The 25,735-nt window shown below is 45.6% G+C and overlaps 1 protein-coding gene across 1 annotated transcript in view; it reads left to right on the top strand.

The window, feature by feature from the left end:
* Nucleotides 1–12,770: 12,770 nt before the first annotated feature.
* PDLIM1 (PDZ and LIM domain 1) overlaps nt 12,771–25,735 on the top strand; it is a 40,225-nt gene continuing 27,260 nt past the window's right edge. Inside the window, exon 1 of the mRNA XM_019724706.3 lies at nt 12,771–13,144. Coding sequence (XP_019580265.1) covers nt 13,049–13,144 — 96 coding nt within the window. The 5' untranslated portion in view covers nt 12,771–13,048. The remainder of the gene's footprint in view (nt 13,145–25,735) is intronic.

Consider the following 25,735-nt stretch of genomic DNA (forward strand, 5'->3'; position numbering starts at 1 on the left):
TTATCAAGAGCAGTGGAGCTCAAAGTATGGTCTGTGGACCCCTGGGAGTCCCCGAGCCCTCTGAGGAGATTTATAAAGTCAAAACTACTTTTATAAAAATGTTAAGATGCTTGTGGTAGCCAGCTTCCAGAAAAGTCTTCCGCAATCCTCACCTCCCACTATTCACAGCCTGTGTGGTCCCCTTTCGCATTCTGTCAGAGTTGGTCTGCATGACCACAGACTGACAGAGATGGTATGTCACCATTGAGTCTAAGTTATAAAAGCCATGTGGCTTCTCTTTCCTGCTTTTGGGGGGAAATGGCCTACAGTTTAGAATTTGGGAGTGCCAGGTATCTTGCTGTGTTGGATAAATGTACTAATTCCTCCAAAACACAGGAGGTATTAGAAAGAACAGTGGTCTGGGAGTCAGAAGACCTGGGTTCAAGACCGGCTGCCTCTGATACCTGTTATATTGTAAGACCTCAGAAATGCCACTTACACGCTCTGAGCCTGGGTTTCCTCATGGAGGAGGAGATGCCTGGACCAAAGTGGAGTTCTGTTAGGAAAGAGGAGAGGAAGTGATGCTGGGAAGGCAACCTGCAATGCCCACCACAGAGCTCTCCAGTGCCTACTGTATACCAGCACTTTCCATGCATTATCTCATTTCTCATACCAACCCTATGAGGTAAGTATTCTTATCTCCATTTACAGGTGAGAAATCTGAGACTCAGAGGAATTCAGCCCAAGGGATTGGGCTGTAAGTGGATACAACAAGTAGGTGGATTTAATCTGACTCCAAAGCCAGTGTCCTTGCCATTAATCACACTCTATTGACTCCAAGGGACAGACAGCTGGGAGAAATCTGTAGACCAGTCAGTAAACCTCTGGAACATCTAAAGTTTATAACATCTCCAAGAGTGACCTCATGGAATAATAATAGTGGTAACCATTTGATGAGCACCTACTATGTGCTTGAACATTGAAAGTTCAATAAAAGATCTATGTCCCTCCTCAGTCTCTGCCAGAGCCAAGATAGCAGCAATGGCATAGAAGAAATCTTCATGCACCCATGTCATCCTATTTTTTACCATTCACAAACCTCTCAGAAGTGTGGTCCCGCCTCACTGCCTACAACTTCCTCACCACCTCATAAACCCTTTGTCACCTGCACCTGGTCTTATTTTACTATAATATAAGACTGGGTCTTATATAATAATAATAAAATATAATATAGAATAATATAAAATACCGGGTCTTATATTAATTTTTGCTCCAAAAGATGCATTAGAGCTGATTGTCCGGCTAGGTCTTATTTTCGGGGAAACAGGGTATGTAGTGTCATAGATCTGCAAAAGCTCAAAGACCACCAAGAATTTTGTACTCCATATTTTCTGTATCAGTTAAGAATGACTTCAATAGTGGCAGGTGGCCCAAGTACAGCTAATGTGACATGGGTGTGTCTCATATTTCACAGAAAAGAAGACAGGCCTCTGGGTTAGTATTTCTAATTCCCTTGGCCTTTCTCTCCTGATTTCAAGCTGGCTATTATGATGGCAACTCCAACCATGTCCTCATATACCTGCATTTGCAGGCAGGGAGCAGGGAGCAACATAGGACAGAAGTTTTCTCTTTGCACGCTTCCCTCACTAGGGAAGAAAACTCTTTTCCAAAAGGCCCCTGCAGACATCTTCCCACATCTCATTGGCTGGAGTTGGTCACATGGCTACTCCTAGCTATAAAGAAATCCCCAGCGAGATAGGCAAGGCGGAAGAGGGTGGGAATGGCTTTGTGTAACAAGCCAGTAGTGAGTATCACAAGCAAAGCCCTCTCTGGGCAATCTTTTTCCTTGGCTTCCATGAGATCTTCCTGCCTTTCCCCTCACTGTTTCTTTCCCAGCTTCTCATCCTCTCCTCACCCCTTCAGAATGAATGTTCCCCAAGCTTTTCTCTATAATCTGTTGCTTGGGCAATCTCATCTATTTTCCTAACTTTATTGCCCCTTTTTTCTACATATTACTTTTTTAAAAAACCAAAAACACAAATAATACAATTATTGAAGTAAAACAGAGAACTTGCATAATTATTACCAGAGATATATCCTCTTTAAGAGTGCTACATGTATATGTGTGTGTAACTTCTTTATTCGTTTATCATAAACACCTTTCTTGACAATACATATTTACCTCTGCATCATTATTTTAATGATTACATGGTATTCCACGGTATAAATGTGCCATGGTATATCTAGCAGCCCCCTACTGTTGACAGGATGTTTCCAATATTTTGCAATTATGGACAATTCAATGATGAACAACCTTTTACATACTCTTAGTACCTTAAATGCCTGCTTTTTTTCTAGAATAAATTCCTAGAAGTAGAATTGCTAGATCGAAGGATATGACGTACTTTAGGCTTTCAACACATACATATTGTCATGCAACTGTTGACAAGACCTGTCAGATCTTCCTTGGAACTTACCTTTGGTTTGTGCTCTCCTGTCTCTCAGAACACATCATCCTATGCCCTCCTTCAACTGATACCACTTCCTGAAATCTCTTCTGTGATAAAATGCTTCCTACTCACAAAACGATTGTGGAGTTAGAGGTGCCCTCATCTTCAGCTTGGGAATCCAGCTATAGATGAATGGGCTTAAGTTTTTTGTTGTTGTTTGTTTGTTTAAGTTTCCACAGAATTAAGCATGGCTGCTTACCACAGGGCATCGGGAGTCAAGGCAAGACAGGCTTTGTAAAGGGGGACGTGCCAGAGCAGTTGGTGTGGAACTAGAGGGCACTTCTTGAAAATTATGGCACGGATAGGCCAGGTGAGAAAGGGGAAAGGGGGGCTCCAGGAAGACAGACTAGCGATTTCAAGAAGAGCTGCATAACAGAGAGGAAGTTAAACTTTAATCCAGGGGCTTTGGAGGTTTAACCCAGAGCAGGGTCAGGCCAGAGAGAGAATAAGAGCAACAATAGCATCCCGTTGACCTAGAAACAATGCTGTCCCTTATATGCAGCAACCTTCCCATGACCCTGCAAAGAAGCCCTAGTGCTCCTTTCCAGTTAAGGAACAACCTCTCTTAATTCTGTTCCTCCTCCAGCTACTGCTTCATTTCTGTCAATGTCTTTAGAGCAAAACACCTCAGAAGAGCTGTCTGTACTGGCTGCCTCCAATTCCTCTCCTTTTATTCCCTCCTGAACCCACTCCATTCAGGATTTTGCCCCACACCCTAACAACAGCTTTCTCGCCGGGACCTCCAGTGACCATGCCACTAAATCTTGTGGTTGATCTCAGTTCTTAACTCCCGTGACTTTCAGCAGCATTTGACCCACCTGTTCACTCCTTCCTCCTCCAAACACTTTTCTTCCCTTGGCTTCCAGGGCGCCACCCTCTCTGTGTCTCCTCCTGTCTCACTGGCTGCTCCTCAGCCGCCTTTGGTGGTGCCTCCTCGTTTCCCAGGCAACATCTTACAGCTGGTGTTTCCAGGTCCAATCCTTGGCCCTCCCGTTTTCCTACAGCCTGGTGCCCTCTCCGCTCTCAGGTCTTTAAAAATCTACTATCTGCTCTCTGGCCTGGGCCTCTCCATGGACACCAGGCTCCTATATACAACTGCCAGCTCCATATCTCCACTGAGAGATCTAGTGGGTGTCTGAAACTTAAATATGTCCAGAACTGAATTCCTCAGCATACTCCCGAAGCTGCTTCTCCCACAGGTCCCCCCGTTTCAGTTCATGGCAATTCCGTGCTTGTAGCTGCTGTTCAGGCCAAAACACTTGAGTCTTCCTCGACACCCCTCCTGTACTTCACTTCCTATCCAGCAGCAAATGCTTTAAAATACAGCCAGAGTCCAAGTCCTGCTCACAGGCTCCTCTGCTCCCACCCTGGGTCCCAGCCAATAATCATCTCTCGCCTGGATTATGACAACAACCCACTTACTGCTCCCTGCCCTGCTCTTGCCTCCTCTTCCATCTGTTTCAACACAGCAAGCGGAGTGTTGAAAACAAAAGGCAGATCATACTAATCCTCTGCGTAAAGCCCTCAGGACTTTCCCTCTATTCTGAGTGGTTCTCCGATGCCCCTCAAGGGGCTGCCCGGTCAGGCTCTCTGTTATTTCTCTAACCTCATCTCCTGCTCCTCCCCTCACTCACTCAGCTCCACTGGCCTCCTTGCCAAGGAATGCACCAGGAGTTCCCATCTTTGAATTTGCTATTTCCTCTGCCTGGAATTTACTATTTCCTTTACCCAGACATCTACCTGGACTGCTCACTCACCTGGTTTAGGTCTTGACTCAAATCACTTTCCCGGAGAAGTCTTCCCTCATCGCTTTTGCTTTTGACATTTGCAACCCTGCTTTATTTTTCTCCACGGAACACCGTCTATTATACCATATTTTCCTTTTTAAAAAATATTTTATTTGGAAATAAACTCAGATCACAGAAAAGTTCCAAGAATAAGGACGGTACAAAGATTACTATATATCCTTTACCCAAATTCACCATTTGCTTCGTTCATGCTCTTTCTCTCATGAATTTTTCTGAACCATTTGAGAATTAGTTACGTACATGCAATCCTTTATCCCTAAATACTCCAGTGTGCATTTCCTAAAGACAGGAATATTCTAGTTCTCAACAAGTAAGTACATTTAGCGTTGATACAACACTTGAACCTACCATCTATGGCCATTTATTCCCTCCAGTACAGAGGCGAGTCTTCCATCACATATACTGTATTTGGATTGTCTGACTCTTTAGTCTCCTTTCATCTGAAACATTTCTACAACTTTCTTTGCCTTTAATGACGTTGCCATTTTTGAAGAACATAGTCCCTCCCTCACCCCCTTTTATTTAATAGGGGGTTGTCTGATGTTTCCCTGTGATTAGATTCAGGTTATGCTTTCCTGGTTGGAAAGTTCCATAGCAATGCTGTGTCTTTCTCTTATTTGAGTCACACACTATTCTTTTGCCCCTCACTGGTGATGTTAATTTTGATCTCCCAGCAAAGTGGTGTTGGATTTTGCCATGTATTGTGTTTTTTTTTTTCCTTTGCATCTAATAAGCAATCTGTAGGAAGTTCTTTAAGACTATACAAACATCCTGCTCCTCACCAAACTCTCACTCTAGATTTTGCACCCAATGATGATTCTTGCCTGAATTCATCTTTTGGTAGTTGCAAAATGGTGGCTGTCCAACTCTTGTACTCCCTTTACATTTACTAGTTGGCACTCAGAATTCTACTGTAAGCAGGAACCCTCTTGCTTCCTTCCGCCTTCCCTTCCTTCCTTCATCCCTCCATCTATTGACTGTGTGGACTTGTGGATTATTGTTTTTTCCAATAGGCTAGAATTCCTCATTATTTTAATGCTTACATTGTTCCAAGTTTGGCCGATGGGAGCCCCTTTAAGCAGGCTTCTGTTTCCTTGTAACATGCACCCACCACTTTTTCAAGCACTTTCTTACTTTCTGCATCACCAGCTATTCTGGGTTCATCTTGTTCCTATCGTGCCACAGCCTTAGAATTTCCTGGTAACTTTTATGGCATTTAGAAACCAAGATCAGAGTACCAGGTGTACTCATTGCTCTGGAGTATCTTTGCTTCTAGGCCCTTTTGGCAGGAAAACATATATGCAAATACACATATACAGACACATACTTATTTAAACATACACACACCTAGATAAACATACATACACAAAACATATCACATAATTATTTATTTTATTGTTTGTCTATTACACTAAAATGTAAGTTCCACAAGGGAGGAAATTTTTATCTGTTTTGTTTGCTGTTGGTTATCTAATGCATCGAACAGTGCGTAGCAAAAGGGAAATGTTCAACAAAGTTGTTGACCATAAGAGAGAAAAAAAAACACAACAGCCCCATTCGGCTAAATAACTTACCAATCCTCACAGCTGACAAATGGCAGACAGAACTCTGTTTACCTTCAAAGACCCAAAATAGGAGCTAGCATCTGGCTAGGATAGCGGACATCTTCAGGGTAATTTTCCCACCTGATATTTTTTCTGACCTCTTTCACCTCCAGACTCTGTAGTTCTTATCCTCTCCCAGCACTCTGGGATTTATAACCTCAGGTGGTCAGTGAGTGCTAATTAAAGGGAGAGGCTAGGTGGCTAGGGCCAGGGGTGGGAGAAGACACCACGCCCACAGCACACAGTGGTGAAGGCTGAGACCTCACTCAGCCTAGAATGTGGGGGGGCGAGGCGGATAGGTGGTGGTAGCTGGAGTTAGCATTGTCACTGCTAGCTGGGTTCCTGCTCTGTTCTCACCCAGCAGCAGCCCTGATGCTACTCTAGGAATGACCACATGGAAGCAGTGTTAGAGGCAATAGAGAACACAGACCCAGAGGTGGTGGGTTGGGACCCGGCAGAGAGGAGCCCTGGTGTCATGGAAACTGGCCCTGCCAATCCATCTGTCCCCAAGTGCTATAAATAGTCAGTTTCGGTATCAGCCATGGCCAGACCAGGCCAGCAGCACAGGCAAAGCCTGAGAGGAAATGGATATGGGGTGGGGAGGAGGGCTGTCACAGACAGAGTGTATGGGTGGAATGAGGCTAAGAAGAAAGCCTTTGCCTGCCGCATTGCACACCACATCAGATCACTGGTATTCAGAGCCATCCCCCAGAACTGTCCAGCCTGCCTATTATCCAATAATGTCATTCCAGCAGACCATGCCCTGCCCCTCCTTTCACCTTGTTCTGTTTCTGCTGCCTGTATGGCCTTTCTGCCTGCATATTTGCTGATACTTTTAAAGGTGATCTCAAATGCCACCTCCTCCCAGGAGGAAGTCCAAAAAGCCATCCATTAAAGGATTTAGTCTAGTTCAGTTGCTGACACTTAGGTTGCCGGTGTCCCTGCCAGTGGAGCCGGGAGATCTGGCCCTTGGGACCCCAATGAATTATGGACCTGAGGGGTCTTCTGGGATCTTAGGAACATCCGAATAACCTCCTGCCCCTCCCTCTTCTGTTACAAAGCCCTCCAGACCCAACAGCTCTTCCCCAGCCCAGATTTTGCCTTGTTACTTGGTTACTGAGGGATTTTAGGGACGTCTCTTACCCTCTCTGGGCCTATTGTAGGCTGGGCTCCCTGGTTCCAGAGACAGAGTGTAGTGTGCAGGATGTTCATTGAGGGCCCTTGGGCTCAGTGCCTGTGGAAGGGAGCAAGGAGGAAGCTGAATTGGGCAAAGGGAGAAGTTGAGCTGCCATGTAGGCCTGACAGCCTCAATTCCACAGGGAGCTCTGGAGTCAGAATGACGCAGCAGAGTTGTCCTGACAGGCCAAAATGGCCCATCCTTTACCCCCACCTACATGAGTCGCTGAATGCAGGCAGCCTGTGGAGGGGCACACCCTTGGGCAGGCTGCTCTCTGCAGCACAGGACGTCCTCAGGGGGCTCAAAACTGACAGCTGTTCACCTCCTAGCAGCTGGGACAAGTCCTTCCATAACAGGGGATCTGGGCTGTGTATCAGTGCCTGAGCTTCCTCCTGTAATGAGGCTATCGTGACACTTCATTGGGCTCTTGTCTCAATGAAATGCAACAAAATACGTCAAGTTCCTGGCACACACTCTGACTCACAATCACTGTTTGGTAATGAGGACAATGTTTATTATCTGGGTATTGAGTTAGGGTCTGTTGGATAACCCTGGCCCCAAGCCTTTCCTCTCTTGAGGAGGGGGCCAAAGGGTGGCTCCAAGTGAGCTCAAGACTCAAATTTAGACTTTCGAAGTTTATCTAGATGAAGTTACATATAGAGCTACTGAAATACAGTAACAGAAATGAAATATGTTCACACAAATTTAAAGGAGGCCCCATTCGCAGATCAATTATGTTTTTATTAATTCATTAATTTATCTAGCGAACAACACTGTTATTACATTGTGTGTGTACGTGTGTGTTTTTGTCTCAATTTCTCCAATATAAATGTTTAATATGAATCACTTTATGATCCTGTTTTGGAATTTCTTCTCAATATTCAGGCATGCTTGAGAAAATGGTAGTGGTTCAGGGTTCTTTCTGGCGTTGGGAACTCTGGTGCCACCTGTTCAGGTGGGGGCCACGAGGCAGGTGGGCAATATAACTGGGGCTCTTGGGTTGTACCCTAAATTCCTTGCCTACTAGGCACTGGGCTGGCCTCGGACCACAAGCTCATCTGTCCACGCCCTTACCAGCCCGGAGGGAACTCCAACCAGGTCCGGTGTACAGGTGTCCTTATAGCCCTACGTGCCACGGAGCATGCTCTGTGCCTACTAGAATCTGAGAGGCACCCAATCCCCACTGGCCACTTCAGGATTTCCTCTGGGCTGAAGCAGGAAGGGGGAGAAAAGCAAAAATTGGGTGCCCAATTCTCTATCCAGGCCCTGGCGCAGCCGAAGGCACCTCCCTCCCGTTGCGCATCGCGTCGTCAGACCGTCCTGGAACCGCACACCGCACACGGACTAACCGCGCGCGGGATCCCAGCAAAGAACTGCACTGCCCCTGGGAGCCGGGTTGGTGGTTGCACGCGCGCGACCAGACCCGCGGAATCGGACCTGGCGGCAGGAAAAGATGTTTTTGTTCCGCGAGTCTTTGAGCTTGGGTTTCGGTTTTTACAGAAAAGAGAAAACATGCCGCTCGAGTGTTATTTGACCAGGGCGCCCTCCGCAGTTGCGCGGGTTTGGGGACGTGGGAGCCGCTGTGCGCCTGGCGGGGCAGCCTCCAGACCAGAGCTTCCGGCTGCCTTTCGGTGCTGGGCAGAGCCGGCCTCAGATCCCAGCTCGGGCGTAGAGTCTGGGAGTCACCCACACGCCCACTTGGGTGGGGGCCCAAAACGCTCAGCCCCAGAGGAGGGGTCCTGGCAGCGATCTCCAGGAATGGGAGCTCGGCAGTCACCTGGGCGAGTCCAGGACTTGTCCTGGAGATTAAATAAGACCATGTGTAAAGTTTAGCACAGTTCTCATCTCTGTTCTTAAGAAATGGGACTGGTGTTTCAGGAAGCAAAGTCTCCGCTTAGTGGCTCTGGAGGGTCCTGGCTGGGTTTGGGCATTGCCAGCTCTGCAGAAGCCAGACTGGGGGAATGTGCCAGCAGACGCCTCCCACCCTGTCCATGTTGTAAAACTGGACTGACAGCTGGAAAGACCCACTGTCCCCCGCCACTCCCACTTCCGGGACCATTCCTCTGTCTTTTTCCTGTCCTCCTTGCTTCCATTTCTCCAGCATTCTCCCACATTCTCCCCTTCCCCCACTCTACCCCTCTATCCAGATATTTGATGGAGGCTGTTTAGGTCAACAAACTTTTATGGAATGCATTATAATAATAACAAGGCAACTAAAGTTCAGAGAGGTTGTTTAAGGCCTCCACAGGAGTCAAGGGTCTGAGGGAGCTGGGGAGTATGGATAAATAAGTAATGGTGTTTAAAATAAGACAGGGTTGCTGGTGTTTGGGGGGTCAGAGCTGTCAATGTGTCTGGGTGTTTTCTGAGTACATGCTGTGTGCCCAGCTCAGAGCTAGCTGTTGGAGATTAAAAACATAGAAGAGATTTCCTACCCCCAGAATGACTGGCACGTAGTCTCCGATACAGGGCACTGAGACCATTTTATTGATTTTTTTACATCATCATTAGAGGAAATTATTTTTTTAAAATTCCCTAATTCCATCTCCCAATAGAAAGTTAGTTTCTATACTTTTCCCTAATTTTTAGCAATAGGAAGACAGTTTTTTATTTTTTTAACATAAAACTGACAAATAATAATATTTGCTTTAATAATTTTGTTCCGCTCATTTTTACACTTTCTGAAAACACATTTCCCTGTCTCCTCAGAGCCGTCGTGGCCGTTATTTTCATGCTGCATACTATTCCCTCATATGGCCATACCATATTTAGCTACTTTTCTGTTACTGGGTGATTCCAGTTTTTTGTTATAAAAAATGAGGCTAAAAATATCTTTGTACATATAGCTTTTTTCTTCTTTTAAATTATGTTCTTGGTATCCGTGCCCAGAAAGGGGATGACTGGGTCAAAGGGTTGACTGTTTTAAAGCTCTTGCTATGTAGATCCAGACTACAACTGAGAACATTTAACAACTAAATGAAGCAGCTGAGGACTCACCGCCCTCGCAAATGTACTAGTGCCCTAATCTATAAAGAATATTGTGTAGAACAAGAACTCTTGGCACCTACGATGTATCGGGTCTGTATCAGGTCCGTGCTAGCAGGACACACGGGGATGAATGAGAGGCAGCCCCCCCCCCCCATGGGGGGCACAGAAGATAAGGCTTTTCAACTCTCTCCTTCTAGGTCACAGAATATTCAAAACTGTTACACATCTAAGGCCAGACTCGGAGTTTGGCGATTCCACAAAATTCTGCAGGGGCTTGAAACACTAACATGTTGTCTGATCAGCAGAATCTTAATCAAAGTTTGTGGATTTGGGGGTTCGATGAAGCAAGTGGCGGGTTGGTGGCTTTAACTCCATTCCTTTTTCTCAGATTCAAGAAAGAATATCAGGATGCAAGGGGACAGGAGGGATGTACAGATAACACAAATCCACTCTGATTTCTAAACACAAGCAAACCATTCCTAAACATAGGCATTTGTGCTGAGATACAATCAGACAAGTAAGATGATCCTTTCGTGTGTAAATCTGTGCACAGGGTTCCTGGGTAGGTAGGCCAGCATCACAAGGACAGCCCTGCTTTTAACAAACATTAAACTGGGTTCCTGGGCCCAATTCCAATGTGGGGAGTATCCCCCCACCCCAACAAACAATTTTCAGACACCAGCAGGGTGTCTGAGAATTCAACTCAATTCTAATACTATCTGTTTACCTGGAGAAAGCATCGGATTCCATAGGCTAAGGGTTCAGTCCTACAAGATCGCTCCCCCCATCACACACACTTTGAATTCATACTTGTGCTTCTGACCAACCGGCTACTGACTGGAGGTTTCCACGACCCGCTCCAACTCAGTATGCCGATCACAAGTCCAGGTTGTTACCTGTACTTTAGACCAATTGGCTATAAATCAGAGGTATCCACCCCCTCCCCCTTTGGATTAATTTGCTAGAATGGCTCACAGAATGAAGAGAAACATGTTACTAGATCACTGGTTTTTTGGACAAGGATGACTCAGGAACAGCCAGGTGGAAGAGATGCACAGGGTAAGGTTTGTGAGAAGGGGCTCCATGCCCTCTCCCTGCCCACCACTCTCCCAGCATTTCTATGTGTGCACCAACCCGGAAGCTCTCAGAAGCAAATTCATCGAACTCAAAGAGGAGGGTGGGAACCTGTGAGTTAGAGTCAGTCTGTTTTTAGGGAGGGTTCATTACATAGGCATGACTGATTAAATCACTGGCCATTGGCGACTGATTCAATCTCTAGCTCCATTCCCTTTCCAACAGGTGGGGGTGGGGGGTGGGACTGAAAATTCTCAACCTCCAATGACCTGGTTGGTTCCCCTGACAACCGGCCCCCCTCCATAGATGCTTTTTAAAGGTCATTTCATTCACATAACAAAAGACACCTTTATCATTCTCAACACTTGGGAAATTCCGAGGTTTTGGGGGAGCTGTGAGCCAGGAATTGTGGGCGAAGACCAAGTATATATGAGAAATACATTTTTGGTCATCTGGGTGACCAAATACATGCTTTTTATAAATCACAATCTCATATAGATTAAGCATGTGTTCTGTGTCAAGCACTGCACTGGGGCCTGGTGCCAGGATGAGTGAGTGCCAAGAAAACTATGAAGAACCTGGGCCCCAGAAGAAGGTAAGTGGTCAAAAGAATGGACAATGCATTGCATTCATTAAATACTATGTGCCAGGCACTATTCTAGGCACTGGGAGACTGCAGTGATCCAAACTGATAAAAACTCTACCCCCATGGAATTAATGCTTCGAGGTGGGACAAATAATACGTAAAATATTGAGTATGTCAGATGGCAAGAAATACAGTGGAGAAAAGGATCTCGAGAGGAGATCTTAAGTGGGAGCTCAGAGAGGATGACATCAGAACAAAGAGGGCCAAGGGATGTCTAGGAGTAGAGTATTCCAGACAGAGGCCCTGAGGCAGAAGCAAGGAGACCAGAGTGCGGTGGTGGTGGTGGGGCATCTGGAAGAGATGAGGTCAGAGGAGTTGGCGTCATTGTGGGTGGTCTTATAAGCATTTTAAGGATTTTGGGTTTACTCAGAGTTAGGAGGGGACCCAGTGCACAGCGTGAGACACGGTCTGGTCTGGGACGAGGGTGGCAGGGAGGCCAGATGGGAGGCTAGGGGCAGGCTGGCAACCCAGCTCTTCTTACTCAACCCAGTGCCCTGGGCCCGCCCCTGACTTGATGATTGAACTATTGGTAAGGTCAGAACCTACAGCGAAATCCGGCCTGGAGGAAATGTTTCTCTAGGAAGGTTTTGAAGTCCAATTATAACAACGTGTGATGGTCTCATTAGCATTAGAAAGTCCTGTCTGGGCTTCCTTAGCAACCGGAGCCCCGGACTGGCAGCTGTGTGGCCTCGGATAAGTCTTCTAACCACAGGCCGACACAGTTACAACAGCTGTAAAATGGAGCTAAAAGCTCTTGACTGCTTCACAGCCTCAAATGAGATCATTCGAAAGCACCTTTAACACATCAATATTTTACAAAAAGCAAATGTGAAGATGGAGCTGCTCTCAGAGGGTTGAGTTTGCACAGCACTTCTAAATTCGTTTTAAAAAGCGCCTAGATCAGGTCTGTCGGAACATGCTTGCCTCTCACCTAGTGCCCTGGGCGGTGCTGGGGTCCGGGGCGGAGCTGCTGGGAACTGGGCCCCCTAACCAGACTCACGGCTCTCTCGGACCGACTTCCAGCTGGGGCCCTCGGCGGGCCACGGGGCGGAGAACCGTTGCGGGCCGTAGGCGGGAGGACGGGCGGGGCTGGCGGCCTTATCCCGGCCTGGGCGGAGCCGCCCCCGCTCCTGCTACCGCCCGCCCCAGGCTCCCCTGGCCAGCGGCGCACGCTCTTTCTCCTATAGCTTCCCGGGGAGCCCAGCGCGTCGCGCCGCGTCCAGTCGCGTCTGTCCCCGCGGGTCAGCGCTCGCTGTCGCCTCGCCATGACCACCCAGCAAATAGTGCTCCAGGGCCCAGGACCCTGGGGCTTCCGCCTCGTGGGGGGCAAGGACTTCGAGCAGCCTCTCGCCATTTCCCGGGTAAGAACAACCTGGGACGCGAGGGGAGCGGGGCGCTCCCAGCCTGGGGAGCGACGTGGCCCGCAGGGGACCTGGGAAGTCGGGGGCCCGGCGAGCGCTGTCGGAGACGGCGGTTTCGGGAGCTGGGGACGGAGCTGGGACCGCCGGGCGCATCCAGGTGCGCCGGGAGCGCTTGCGTTGAGCGCTTTCCGCGCGTCTCGGGCTCGTCGCCCCCAGCAGCCCCTTCCCCGCCGCTGCGCTCCGGGGCGAGCCGGGCGGCGGCCGGGCGCGCACTTACCAAATCCGCGAAATAGAAGGGAGCAGTTGGAGTTCCTTCGCCCCGGAAGCGCGGCCGGGCGTGTGGACGCGCTTTGTGAAGCGGCGAGCGTTTGCAGGTCCCCGCAGATTTCGCACGCTGGGGAATAGTAGTAGCACTTCTCGGTTCGTCACAAGTCGCAGAGTGGCGGAAAGTCGTTTGGAAGCACCCTGGATGACCTGGAAAGGGAGGTGGAGTGTGGGGGGCGAGTGGGATTAACTTTAAACACACAACCGAAACAACTCGTTTCCCACTCTTTGGATCTCAGCCATGGCCAGGTCTCATCTCCCTAATTCCTTTTTGGAGAAAAGGTGAAAGTTTGGAAACCATAAAGCCCGAACAGATCCTCTTGGGCATACCCCTCCCCCTGCAGGAGGTGGCCATGGCTATGGACATATTTTTTCTTAGCATTCCCGGATTATCAACGGATCAGCCCTTTCCCCACAGGGATACTTAAGTCAAAGGAATAACTGAAAACTTCTTAGAAGGGCTTTCCCCTTTCTCTGGGAGGGCCCAGGTTCAATCGGACACCACCAGAAACCTCAGAGACCCAGACTCAGTGTTTGGCGGCCCAGGCTTTGGTCATCTGGTCTGGGCTAAAGGCAAGCTTGGTGTCCCACTCCCCGAGAGTGGCCACATTCAGTGCCTGCACCTAGGAGGTGGCCAATAAATATTTTTTGACTGAATGGTATTTCAGTAAAGGGAACAAAAAGCACTCCCTGGTGTCCACACCTTGCCTAAAGGGTTCACATTCGATTCTTGGGCCCATCTATTTACTGAAGGTGACCCTATACTTGCCTCCCCAGCCATCAGAATCTCTCTCTTTTTGCTTGGAGGGGGTTATGAGGGTGGGGAGGGAAGGGGAAGATCCCTATGGGTGCTTTTGACTTAGTCCCCACCTCCAGCAGCTGAAGGAGTATGTGGGAAGTGCAGGAGGAAAGGAATTAGGGGCCTTCTCTTGGCTTCTCTGCCGCCCACAGTCTTACCCACATTTCTTTCCAGGTGGGCCTAGTGGATTTAGGGAGTCTTCTCTGACCATCCCACACTCTGCGCCCCCCAAAAGGCGATGCCTTATTCAGTTCTTAGGCCCTATCTTCCCCCTGTCTTCCACATGCCATCCCAAGGTGACCTCTTTGATTATTCTCGCAGGCACAGGCTGTCTTCCCAGCCACTGAATTCCTCAAGCGCAGAAACTGTGCCTTCCCCTAATCGGACCCCCACCCCCAAGCCTGACAGAGCTGAATCTGGCCATGCCCAGTAAATCTTTGCAGGCTTATTAATAAATGCTTGTCCAGGGAAGGCACATTTAGACTCGCTTACCTCATAGTCCATTTGTCCCTGCTCTTTGTGTCTATAATTAACCTGTCAGCCCTCTCCACTTCTGAATTTATTATATATGCCATGAAACCTTTTTTTTAAGAAGTAGAAGATAGATTGGCAATCTGTTAAAAGGGCAGTTACCACCTGGCATTTTAACTACTTTAAAAAAATCTCAATGCAAGTGGCACTGTGTAGGAATGATGCTATGTGGTGGAAAACATTGTAAATTCAACAGTTTGTACCTCCGTATATTAATTAATTTATTTATTAACACATGTTTAATGAGCATATACCATATTCCAGAAACTGTGCAAAGCCCTGGGGTCTCAAAAATGAGAGGGCACATCTCCATTTTCAGGTGTGCAGCCTCTAGTGAGGGAAGCTAATCTTGATAATGCCCTTGGCAGGTGCTTTAATTGAAAAGTGAAAGTGGCTCAGGAGGTGACAGTCTCATGCTGACAGTAGTTTCCTTGTTTCTTACTCTCATTATTTCCACATGGAAAAATGTGGGCCTCCTCCTGGTAATGGGAAAGGCATTGTCCTAAGGGGGTCCTGAGGGGACCATCTGAGATCTGGTGCTGGTTTGGTGTCTGCTTCTTACTTGAGCTGTACCTGGGATGAGCCTTCTGTTGTCTGAAGCTGCCTTCTTTACCTCTGCTGTGAGTTAAGGAATGGGAAAGTGCTCTATAAACGGTGACTAATCGTGAGGAGGTGTGAGCACTTTGAGAATTACACACACCTTCTGGTTGGCAGGTGTGCTACGTTTATCATCCTAGGCAGATAGTTTGCAGGAATGGTTTTGTATATGTGTAGACTTTGAGCCTCCACACCAAAGGAAACCATAAAATTAGGCTGGTAGAGGAGTGCCTTTTATTTAAATAACTATATTTGCTTTCACCTGCATGAATTATTCTGGTATTGGCCCTAGTCTTTTGTTAAACTGCTAAAGCCTCTGAATATGATTCTGTAATCTGTACTTGAAATTGTTTTTTTTTCTTTTTTAATTTATTTTTAATTGTGAAATAACAAAGTCATAAAATATAAATACATAGCAAGCGATTGTAAAGTACATGATTAATTACCAACCAAGGCAAAAAATAAAACATTGCCGGAACCCCAGAAGCTCACTACACATAACCCTATCCTGACTTATGTTAATCACCTCCTATGGAAAAACCTTGTTTTCCTCTATAGTTTTACCATCTAAATATGCATCCTGAAAACTAGAGCTTAATTTTGCCTGTTTCATACAGAACACATTTTGTGTGTGTGTGTGTGTGTGTGTGTGTGTGTGTGTGTCTGTGTAGCTTACTTTCACTCTTTAACGTTTTCACCTATTGTGATAAACTTAAAATTTCAGTCTAGGTTTTCAAACTTTAAATGGACATAAACTACTAGCTTTCTTCCTTTCCCAGTTTTTTATTTAAGTCCTCTATCTTGGACTCCCTGTTGATCCGGACACACATTTGCCTCTATCCCTTGAGATTATTTTCTGTCAGTTCCTGCTCCAAATCTATGGTTGTCTATCGCCCAGATTTTTTTTTCTATGTCAATTTCTTATTTCCTCTAGTTACTTTCAAGGGAAGCCTTCAGAGAATTGACACCCATGCGAAAATTGCTGCTCAGTTTATGTTGACTTTCTCCCTTCCAGCAACTGACAAGACAGGAAGGGGTGGGGTCAGAGATAAGGGGATGCTTTTATGGGTAGGAGCTGCTCACTTGCCTCTTGACTCCTGGGGAAGCCTTTGCTAAGAGCACTGTGGTTTTCTGGGGGAATTGCTTAATATCCTAAGGGTGCTTAATAATGAATATTCTGTAGCCAGAGGTTCTTTTCTGAATTTTTTAAAGAGTGTTATTTCCGGACTCAAGTAGGTTTACATCATATCCTAAAGGTCGAAAGAACAGGGCTCATCTGTCAGATTATGAAAAGCAAGAAATGTCCATAAAGCCTCATTGTACATTAATGGCCCTTGCTCTGCACTCCCTCATTCTTTGGAATCGATCACCTGGGAAATATTAGTTACTCCAGTTGATCACTGCTGGTCTAAGGAGAGAGGAGGGAGAGGATGAATTGAAGGGAATAGCTTGTGAGTGAGGGTTTGAGCCTACTGGCCTGAAATTCACCAACCCATGTTTTGACCACCTGATCAGAGACCCTCCCCTTCCCCAACCTTCTGGGTGCCAAAAGTGCTGGTTTGTCTTTGAGGAGAGAGGGGAGAAGAATGGCTTTAAGGTACTGCAGGGTTGCCTGTGACTGAGAGGAGATTGTCATCTAACCACTGGGATCACACTGTCACAGGCTGATCGGGACTGGGAGAAGCATCAAGGAATTGCTCTGGTGCTGAGACTAGGCTTAGACTGGCTTCCAGGCTGTGCTCATTCCAGGCTGTACCTTGCATTGTTCCACGGGGGAGAGCACGGCTGGTCATCTTTGCCTTTTACAGAGAGGAAGTTCAGGTCCCTATAGGTGAGGTAATTTGTTTGAATTTGCATAATTTTTAATTGACTGAACTACTTAATGACCTTGTGAAGGAAAGGGAAGGGACTGGTTAAAATGAACAAAGTGGCTGCGTTAGAAAATTAATTTTTAAAGGATGATTTGATTTCCAGCGTGTTTCAGGAACGTCCAGGGAAGCTGCCAGAACTTCTGTATGATGTCTGGTCAAATGTCCAGCGCAGTGACTCAAACTGAGCTCTAGTCCTGAGCACATTGGGAGACCCTGGGCAAGTCACATACCTTCTCTAGGGCTCAGTTGTATGTAAAGATAAAATAAAATAGTAAACAAACAAGCAAACCCAATGCTTTTGTACTCTTTGAATATAAGGGCCCACTTTTTATTATTAAAAAAAGTCCCAGCCTCGCATATGGCATTAGTTGCACCTTCAACCATGAGTTGATTGAGAAAACTTATTATGAATTTGGAAATGTTTTCAGATGGATTTGTGTTGTTATTCATCTGTGAATATTTGCGATGACTCTTGTGTTAAACACAAGAACCTCCATTTACACTTGAAAGATTTTTTTTTTAAAGATTTTTTTTTAATTGGGGAAGGGGAACAGGACTTTATTGGGGAACAATGTGTACTTCCAGGATTTTTTCCCAAGTCAAGTTGTTGTCCTTTCAATTTTAGTTATGGAGGGTGCCGTTCAGCTTCAAGTTGTTGTCTTTTCAGTCTTAGTTGTGGAGGGCACAGCTCAGCTCCAGGTCTGTTGCTAGTTGCAGGGGGCGCAGCCCATCATCCCTTGCCATTGCAGGAGTCGAACCGGCAACCTTGTGGTTGAGAGGACGCGCTCCAACCAACTGAGCCATCTGAGAGCTCAGCGGCAGCTCAGCTCAAGGTGCCCTGTTCAATCTTAGTTGCAGGGGGCGCTACCCACCCACCATCCCTTGCGGGACTCAAGGAGTTTAACTGGCAACCTTGTGGTTGAGAGCCCACTGGCCCATGTGGGACTCGAACCGGCAGCTCCAACTGCCTGAGCCACCGGGCCAGCCTACACTTGAAAGATTTGTGTGAACACTATTTATTTGATTGGTTTGTGATAATGACTATAGTTAAAATGTATATAAGGCTTTTATATGCCAGGCACTATTCTAAATGCTTAATATATTCTTTCAATAACTTTCACAAGTATCTTGTAAGGCAGATACAATAAAGATACCCATTTTACAGATGAGGAAACTGAGGTATGGAAACATTAAGTACTTTGCCTGTATCATACAGTAGTGAGTGATGGAGCTGGAATTTGATTGAGCAGTCTGGCTTTAGAGTCCATGGCCTTAATCTCTGTGTCATACTGGTATTTTAATAGCAGCTAACATTTATTGAATGCCTATTCTATGGTAGGTGTGCACTTGAATTAGCTTCTTTACTCCCCACAACCCATGACACCCAGACACCACACACACAGTCGGTAAATTGCAGAGCTGGGATTTGAAGCCGGACAGACTGACTGCCAGGCCAGCTTTAACCACAATATTCTGTCTCTTGATAAGCTGTAACTGTCACTAGTTCATTTGGGATCCCAAAGCCTCTGGTGCCCATGAGGGTGGTTGGCCAAGTAGCCTTCCAGCTGGTCTGTGGCCTCAGCCCAAGTGCTCCTGGATCCAGCTCAGAGCATCCCAGAGAGCAGCACCTCCCTTCCCTGTTCCTCCTTGAAAGCCAGAAGCCCTGGCTCCGCCTGGGAGAACTGACAGTCCAGCTATGGATTCTATGCCCATGTGGACAGTGAAGAACAGAAAAGCAGAGAGTTGAAGGGTTGGCCAGAGAAAAGCCTGTCTGGGTGGCGAGGAGGGCGTTTGGGGACAGTTTTTGTGGCAAATGAACATGACCAGGTGGTGGACAGATCTAACTTGCCCAGCCAAGGATGGGCCCAGAAAGTGGCAACCCAGCACGTCCAAAACGAAATATACCCGTGAAATCGTAAGGCAAAAAAGTTAATTTCAGTGTGATGCTTAGCAGCCTGTATGAGTGTTGCTACTGTGACTTGCCTCATTGCGAGGGAACTGGAATGCTCGTCAGTAACTGAGGTCTGTGGTGTACTTTCTCGTCCATAGTACACGGCCTTCTTGATAAATGCCATAAACATTAAACATGCTTTTCTGCAGAACACTCTGGTCTTGTAGGCGGCCAGGTTCTTGACCAAGGACTCAGGGCCTAATTTTTATAGACACGACTTCTCATATCAAGCGAGATAACAATGACATAGGTGTGACATATATAAGATAAAGGTAACTAAAATGCATAGAGATAGATTAAATTTACCTCCATTTCTTTTTCAAAAAAATTCTAAAAACTCAGTTTCTAATGCTAAACATACCCATACCCTGTGAGCCAGCAATTCCAGTTAAAGACTCATTAGAAGTGTCCACATGGGCACCGAAAGCCTTGTCAAGAATTTTCAAAGCAGCACTATCCACAGTTGCCCCAAACTCAAAACCGCTCAAATGTCTAACAGTGCAATGGACAAGTAAATAGTTACATGATGTCAAGCATCGCGGCAATGAGAATGAAGGAATTACAACGATGCACAGGATATGGATGAGACACACACACAAGTACAACTACGAGGGAAAGAAGCCAGACATAAAAGGGTTAACATATTTATATATTAACATGTTTATCATATAGCTCAATATAATTATATTCCTACCAAGTATATGTTGATATAAAAAGCATATAAAATTAATCAGGCAAAATTAATCTGTGGTGTTGGAAGTCAGGATCACGATCACCTTGGCCAGGAAGTTAGTGACGGGAAAGAGGCACGAGGGGACTTCAGAAGTTCAGCTGATGTTCTGTCACTGATTCTGAGAAACTGGTGCTGGTTCCGTGGGCGTGCTCTCTTTGTGAGAATCCATCCAGCTGTATGTTTACGATTTGTGTACCTTACTGTATGCATGTTATATGTCAATAAAAAGTTTACCTAGCAACCCTCTTGCTTGTTATAAAAGATCAAATACTATATAAAAATGTGGGGGTGGCCAGATGGCTCAGTTGGTTAGAGCCCGAGCTCTCAACAACAGGGTTGCCAGTTCAATTCCCACATGGGATGGTGGGCTGTTCCCCCTACAACTGAAGATTGAAAACGGCGACTGGACTTGGAGCTGAGCTGTGCCCTCCACAACTAGACTGAAAGACAACGACTTGGAGCTGATGGGCCCTGGAGAAACACACTGTTCCCCAATATTCCCCAATAAAATTTTTTTAAAAATGTGGAAAGCATAAGGTCAAAGCCTTCCCCACACCCTTCCCCAGTCTTACTTCCCAGAGGTAAACACTGATGCAAACTTTTCCGGACTTTTTCCCCACTCATGTAGCATTTTTTAAATCAAAATACCATATCCAGGTGAACTATTTAGACATTATTGCTTTGTACGTTCTGTCTTATTTTCACTGCAGTTAATCAAGAATGAAAGACATCTTGATGTGGGAAAATGCAATCTGGGTATCGGCCTGATGTGGGTTCAAACCCTGTCTTGTCCATTTATTAGCTGTATATCCTTGGGCAGGGTTAGTCTCTGAAGCCTCAGTGTCCTCATTTGTAGAGTGGGAATAATAGTACCTACTTGTCTTCAAAGGTTGTGGTGAGGATGAAGATGTGTATAGAGAGAGCCAAGCACTATTGCTCACACATAGAAGGCATCTGGAGACAGTGGTACTATTTAAAAAATACTAGTGGTAGCTACTATGTATTGAGTGCTTATATGCCAGTCTTCTAAACTCTTTACACATGTATCCCATTTAATCCTCCCAACAACCTAATGAGGTTGATACTATTATGTTTCACTTGATACATGAGGCATAGAATAACTTAACTTGCCGAAGGTAATGTGTTTAGTTTTTAGATTTTGGGGGATGGTTATTGGAGCTATTTAAATGCACATGGGGTCCTAGGGGCTTGTTTGGAGACTTGAGAAACTCAATGACTTCTTGATAAATAGGGTATCCTGTTTTTCTACTTTTTTTTTTTTTTTTTAACTTTTAAGTGTTTTTTGTTTTTTTCCAGGACCCATCAGCTCCAAGTCAAGTAGTTGTTAGTTGTTTCAATCTAGTTGTGGAGGGCACAGCTCACTGGGCCATGCGGTGATTGAACCGGCAACCTTGCTGTTAAGAGCACTGTGCTCTCTCTAACCAACTGAACCAATCGGCCACCTCATTACCTGTTTTTTAATATATTCCTACCTAAGAAATGATGGTTAGTCTTTCAGACTGAGAGCAATAAGTCTCTGAACTGTCACCCCTTAGTGTTAATAGCTTCCTTTTGCATCGAGCATGAGTGAAGCTGGATTAAGGTACAACTCCTCTACAAGTACCTGAACCTTACTTTATTGCCTCATTTCCTTGAGAAAATAGTTATAGAGTAACCAAGAGCGTTTTGAAACATTCTTGGGGTTTTCAGGCCAACCTGTATAAGCTCATACAGTTTCTGTGGCTATAATGTGGCTCACAGCCTGTGCCATAGCCCCGGCCCACAAACAAACTGAGTCAGAAATCTGACTAAAGGGGGTTCAAAGTCTACATCTAAATGGCATACTGCAGAGCTGGGTCCTGCTTTGTCAAACCCCAGCTTGAAATCTTTTAAACTTATGCCTGAATAGTTTGACAGCTATTAAGTCAACAGACGTTGTCTGTCAAGGCCCATGGCACTGAGATTGAACTTGAATTCCAAATATCTTTCTTCCAGTCTTGTTTTGTGTAATACCAAATTATAACTGTATTTATGCTATCTCACCTACTTATAAGAAGGATTCAAGGTGATTTACAACACCAAAACACATATTGGCAATATTTAAAACATAAGAACACATGCAGTAAGATTTAACAAAAAATTGCAACATAGAAGAGGAAAGAGATGTGTCAGGACCTGTAAATCAGGTGGTTTCTGAAATTGCATACTACATTTAGCTGTGAGTTTTCTGGCCAAGGCAAAATAGGAACCATGTTGAGTTATTTAGACATCTGGAATGAAATTACTTCGACAATACTCCATTTGCATAGCACCTTCAAGATGATGACCAACATTATAGGGACAGTATTTTTTTTTTTTACTCTGTTTTGGTAAGCGAGAAATACTACTCTAACGGATGTTTCTTTCAAGGGCCTGCTATTAATATGTACTTTAATAGGAGTGTAAGCCCTTGAAGTTGTTTCTGGAGGAGCTGAAATTTAGGTCTAAGTATTTTTTATTTACCTGATGATTTAATGTCATTCAGGGAGAGAGCTTCGGGGGAAAGGATAGTTAGCATCCCCTTCGAAGTTTCCAAACCTGATAATAAGCACCAGAATTTTTTGGGAAGCTTTAAAAAAATATGTAAATTCCTGGGTCCTACTGTGTAGACCTTCTTCAGTAGATCTGAGGTGGGGTGTGGGGTCTATTTATATTTTTAAAACCACCAGGGGATCTGATGACTAATTTGTCTGGGAACGATTGCCTCATCCTTACAAATATCAGAGTTTTTGGTGAGCTGGATTAATTTCTGGCCTAAGGTTTAGATGTCAGTTCCAAGGGCCAAGGTTATCATTGTTCTGTGAGCATTCAGGAAAGTGACCTGTATTCCTGTCCAGGGGTAAAAGTCAGAGAACCTTCTGAATAGACAGAACTTTTCCCTGGGGGTGTGGGGGGAGGAAGCTCTGCATCAGAACTGTTTAAACTATTTTACAAATAGTTGGTTAAAACTTTTATTCTGTCAGAGGATGACAGTACAATTTGTCATCTAGATGGGAACTCTTGAGAGTGAAATGGGAGTGCTTTTGACAATTAGGATGGGAAAATAGGTTACTCTCCTGGGCAAGCCAGGGTCTCTTATAATCCTAGTCATAAAATGTTTCTACATATAATGTTGCTTTACATAACTTTTTAACTAGGCCAGTGGTTGGTTACAAACACGTTTGCATGAAGGGGTCAGGAGGCAACATAAATGAGTTTTGACTCCAAGGTGAGGTAGTAAGAAAATTAAATTAATAGCTGCAAAAATGATGAGAACTGGTACCAGATTTCTGTGTTGGGGGCAATAGAGTGTGGTGGGGCTGTGGTTAAAGGGAGAGCACGTGCCCCATCGAGAGGGGTCAGGTTCTGCAGCTGGTGCCGATTTGTTGCCATATGGGAATATAGGTTCAGAATTGCTTGATTTTTCATAAGAAGCTGAGAATTGAGGGTTTTGTATGAAATTTACCAATGTGTAAATATTGGCAAGTAATTTAAATTAAAAAAAAAAAAAAGACCTCAAGATTGTGGGCTGGATTCATTTCTTGGACCATCAGCTTTCAATCTTGAGCCTGGGGAGTTGTAGGCACCCCATCTAGGCTGTCAACTAAACACGTAATTTTAATGGAACTGCCTTCTGAAAAGTCCACTTCCCAGTGGCCGGCCTGGGGGCTGCCTGGGCGACCCCCTGTATGGGTCTCTTCCTTTGAAGTGCAATTATGAGAGTACTGTGAAATTCAGTCACCTTAATCTAGCAGGACTAAGGCTCAGTGGTTGTGTCTTGGCAGTAACTGGGCAGCCACGTCAGATGTTATGTTTAAATTCCTTTGTCATTCCCCATTGTTTTCCAGATAAAGTACAATCTTCTTAGAAGGAAAATAACAGGGCTCTTAGAGGCCTGGTCTGTGTTTACGTCTCCAGCCTCATCTCCTTCCTTTCCCTTCACTTCCTGTGCTAGTCCACATGCTGTTCCTGTAACTTGCCATGCTCTTTCCCACCTCCTGTAGTGCTTAGGCACAGTTTTAAGCAACACCTCCTCCAGGGAGTCTTCCCTGATTCCACCCATATCGTTCCATTGCCTCTTTGCTTGCAACTCATTAGCAGTTGTATATGTCTGCACCCCCCCAACCCCACCCCGATTTTGGGAGTTCCTGTTGGCAGGCACCATCCTTTTCACATCTGTATTCCAGTGCCTTGTGTGGTTCCTGGAATCTACAAAGAATAGCTCATATTTCTAGAGCTCAGTGTGCTCTGCCTGAATAATCTCATGTAATCCTCACATTAGGAGTGTTATCACTGATGTCAGGAGTGTTATCATCCCTGTTTCATAGATGAGAAGAGTGCGGCACACAGAGGTGAAATATCCCACCCAGAGTCACTTGGCTTACAAGTGGCAGAGACAGGACTTGAACTCTGGTCATCTGACTTCGGAAGCCATATCTTAACAAGCTACACTGTCTTTCAGAATGTACATGAAGAATGACTGGTGAATGAATGAATGAGAGAGAGGAGGGATAAAGTAGAAACATGCCATTATTTCAGAGGAAGAAGGTTGCCTCTTCATTTGTCATGGCTAGTGGGTACAAATCGAGTTCTGTATAATAGCAATATTTCATTATTTAGATGTAAGTTGAAAAAAACGGGAGAGATGCACCATAGTCCTATTCTGTGCCATTTAGAAATGGTATTAAACTCTTCAAAATCTTACATACTCAGGAGTCTGACCGCAATGTTTTAAAGATGTTTTAGGGACTTGCAGAATAGGGCAAGTGTACTGGCTGGGCTCTGAGCCGTGTCTGCCTGGGGCAGGGGCAGGAAGGAGGGAGACATGAGTGAATTCTACAGAAAATGGCGGGTTCTTGAATGGAAATTGTTGTGCCATTTATTCTCACGCAGCAGGAGTTGTGTGATGGAGTTTGTCTGGTCTCTGGGGAAGAAAGCTGGAAGAGGGTTTTTGAGGATGTCCGTTAACTAATGGGTCTGTTTCTTTGGAGGAGAGGATAGGATTTCTTTTTTAGAAATTGAAACTGACTCCATTATGAGGTGGTTCTGATGGAATTTGACGGTCAGGAGGAAATTCCAATAGACCGTGTGGTATACTGGGTTAAGTGGATGGACTCTGGAGCCCCACAGCCTGCCACTCAGCAGCTATATAATCTCAGGCAAACCACTTAATCCCTGTGCCTCCATTTCCTCATTGGTAATGATGCAATAATATTGCCCGCCTAGTAGTATCACCTGAGGATTGGTAAGTTAACCCTTGCTAAGTACTTAAACTATGCTTGGCGCGTAATAAGCACTTGTTAACTAATGGCTATGATTATGAGGAATAGTTAGAGTGTTGTAAGAGTTGGAGTCCACTGGTCAAGATGGAAACTAACTAATGTGGGAGACACAGGCCCTTGTCTCCTAAGGCCCTTTTTGGTTTTGTGTTCCGATTCGGTTATGTTATAAGGGGTGAAGTTACTTGGCCCCAGCTCAGTACAGAGCAGTTGAGAGGACTGTCCTATGGTGGGAAGCAGGGGTCTGTGACACTCCGGTACCTTTCGTGGAAGGCCACAGACGATGAATCTCCTAAATTCTGGATTTCTCTTTGGCTCTGGCAGTTGGGCTTGTATCATCTGCTGATGGCATCGTGGTAAAGCAGAAAGGGAATGGAATTTGGAATAAAGGGATCTGGTGTCAAGTTCAGGCTCAAGCCTTTAGATGTGTGAACTTGAATCAGTCAAGCTTCTGTGAGTTAATTTCATCATCTGCAAAAGTTATATGT

This window comes from Rhinolophus sinicus, chromosome 15 (assembly GCF_057876585.1).
Source record: "Rhinolophus sinicus isolate RSI-liver-muscle chromosome 15, RSI-T2T, whole genome shotgun sequence".
Taxonomy (NCBI): domain Eukaryota; kingdom Metazoa; phylum Chordata; class Mammalia; order Chiroptera; family Rhinolophidae; genus Rhinolophus; species Rhinolophus sinicus.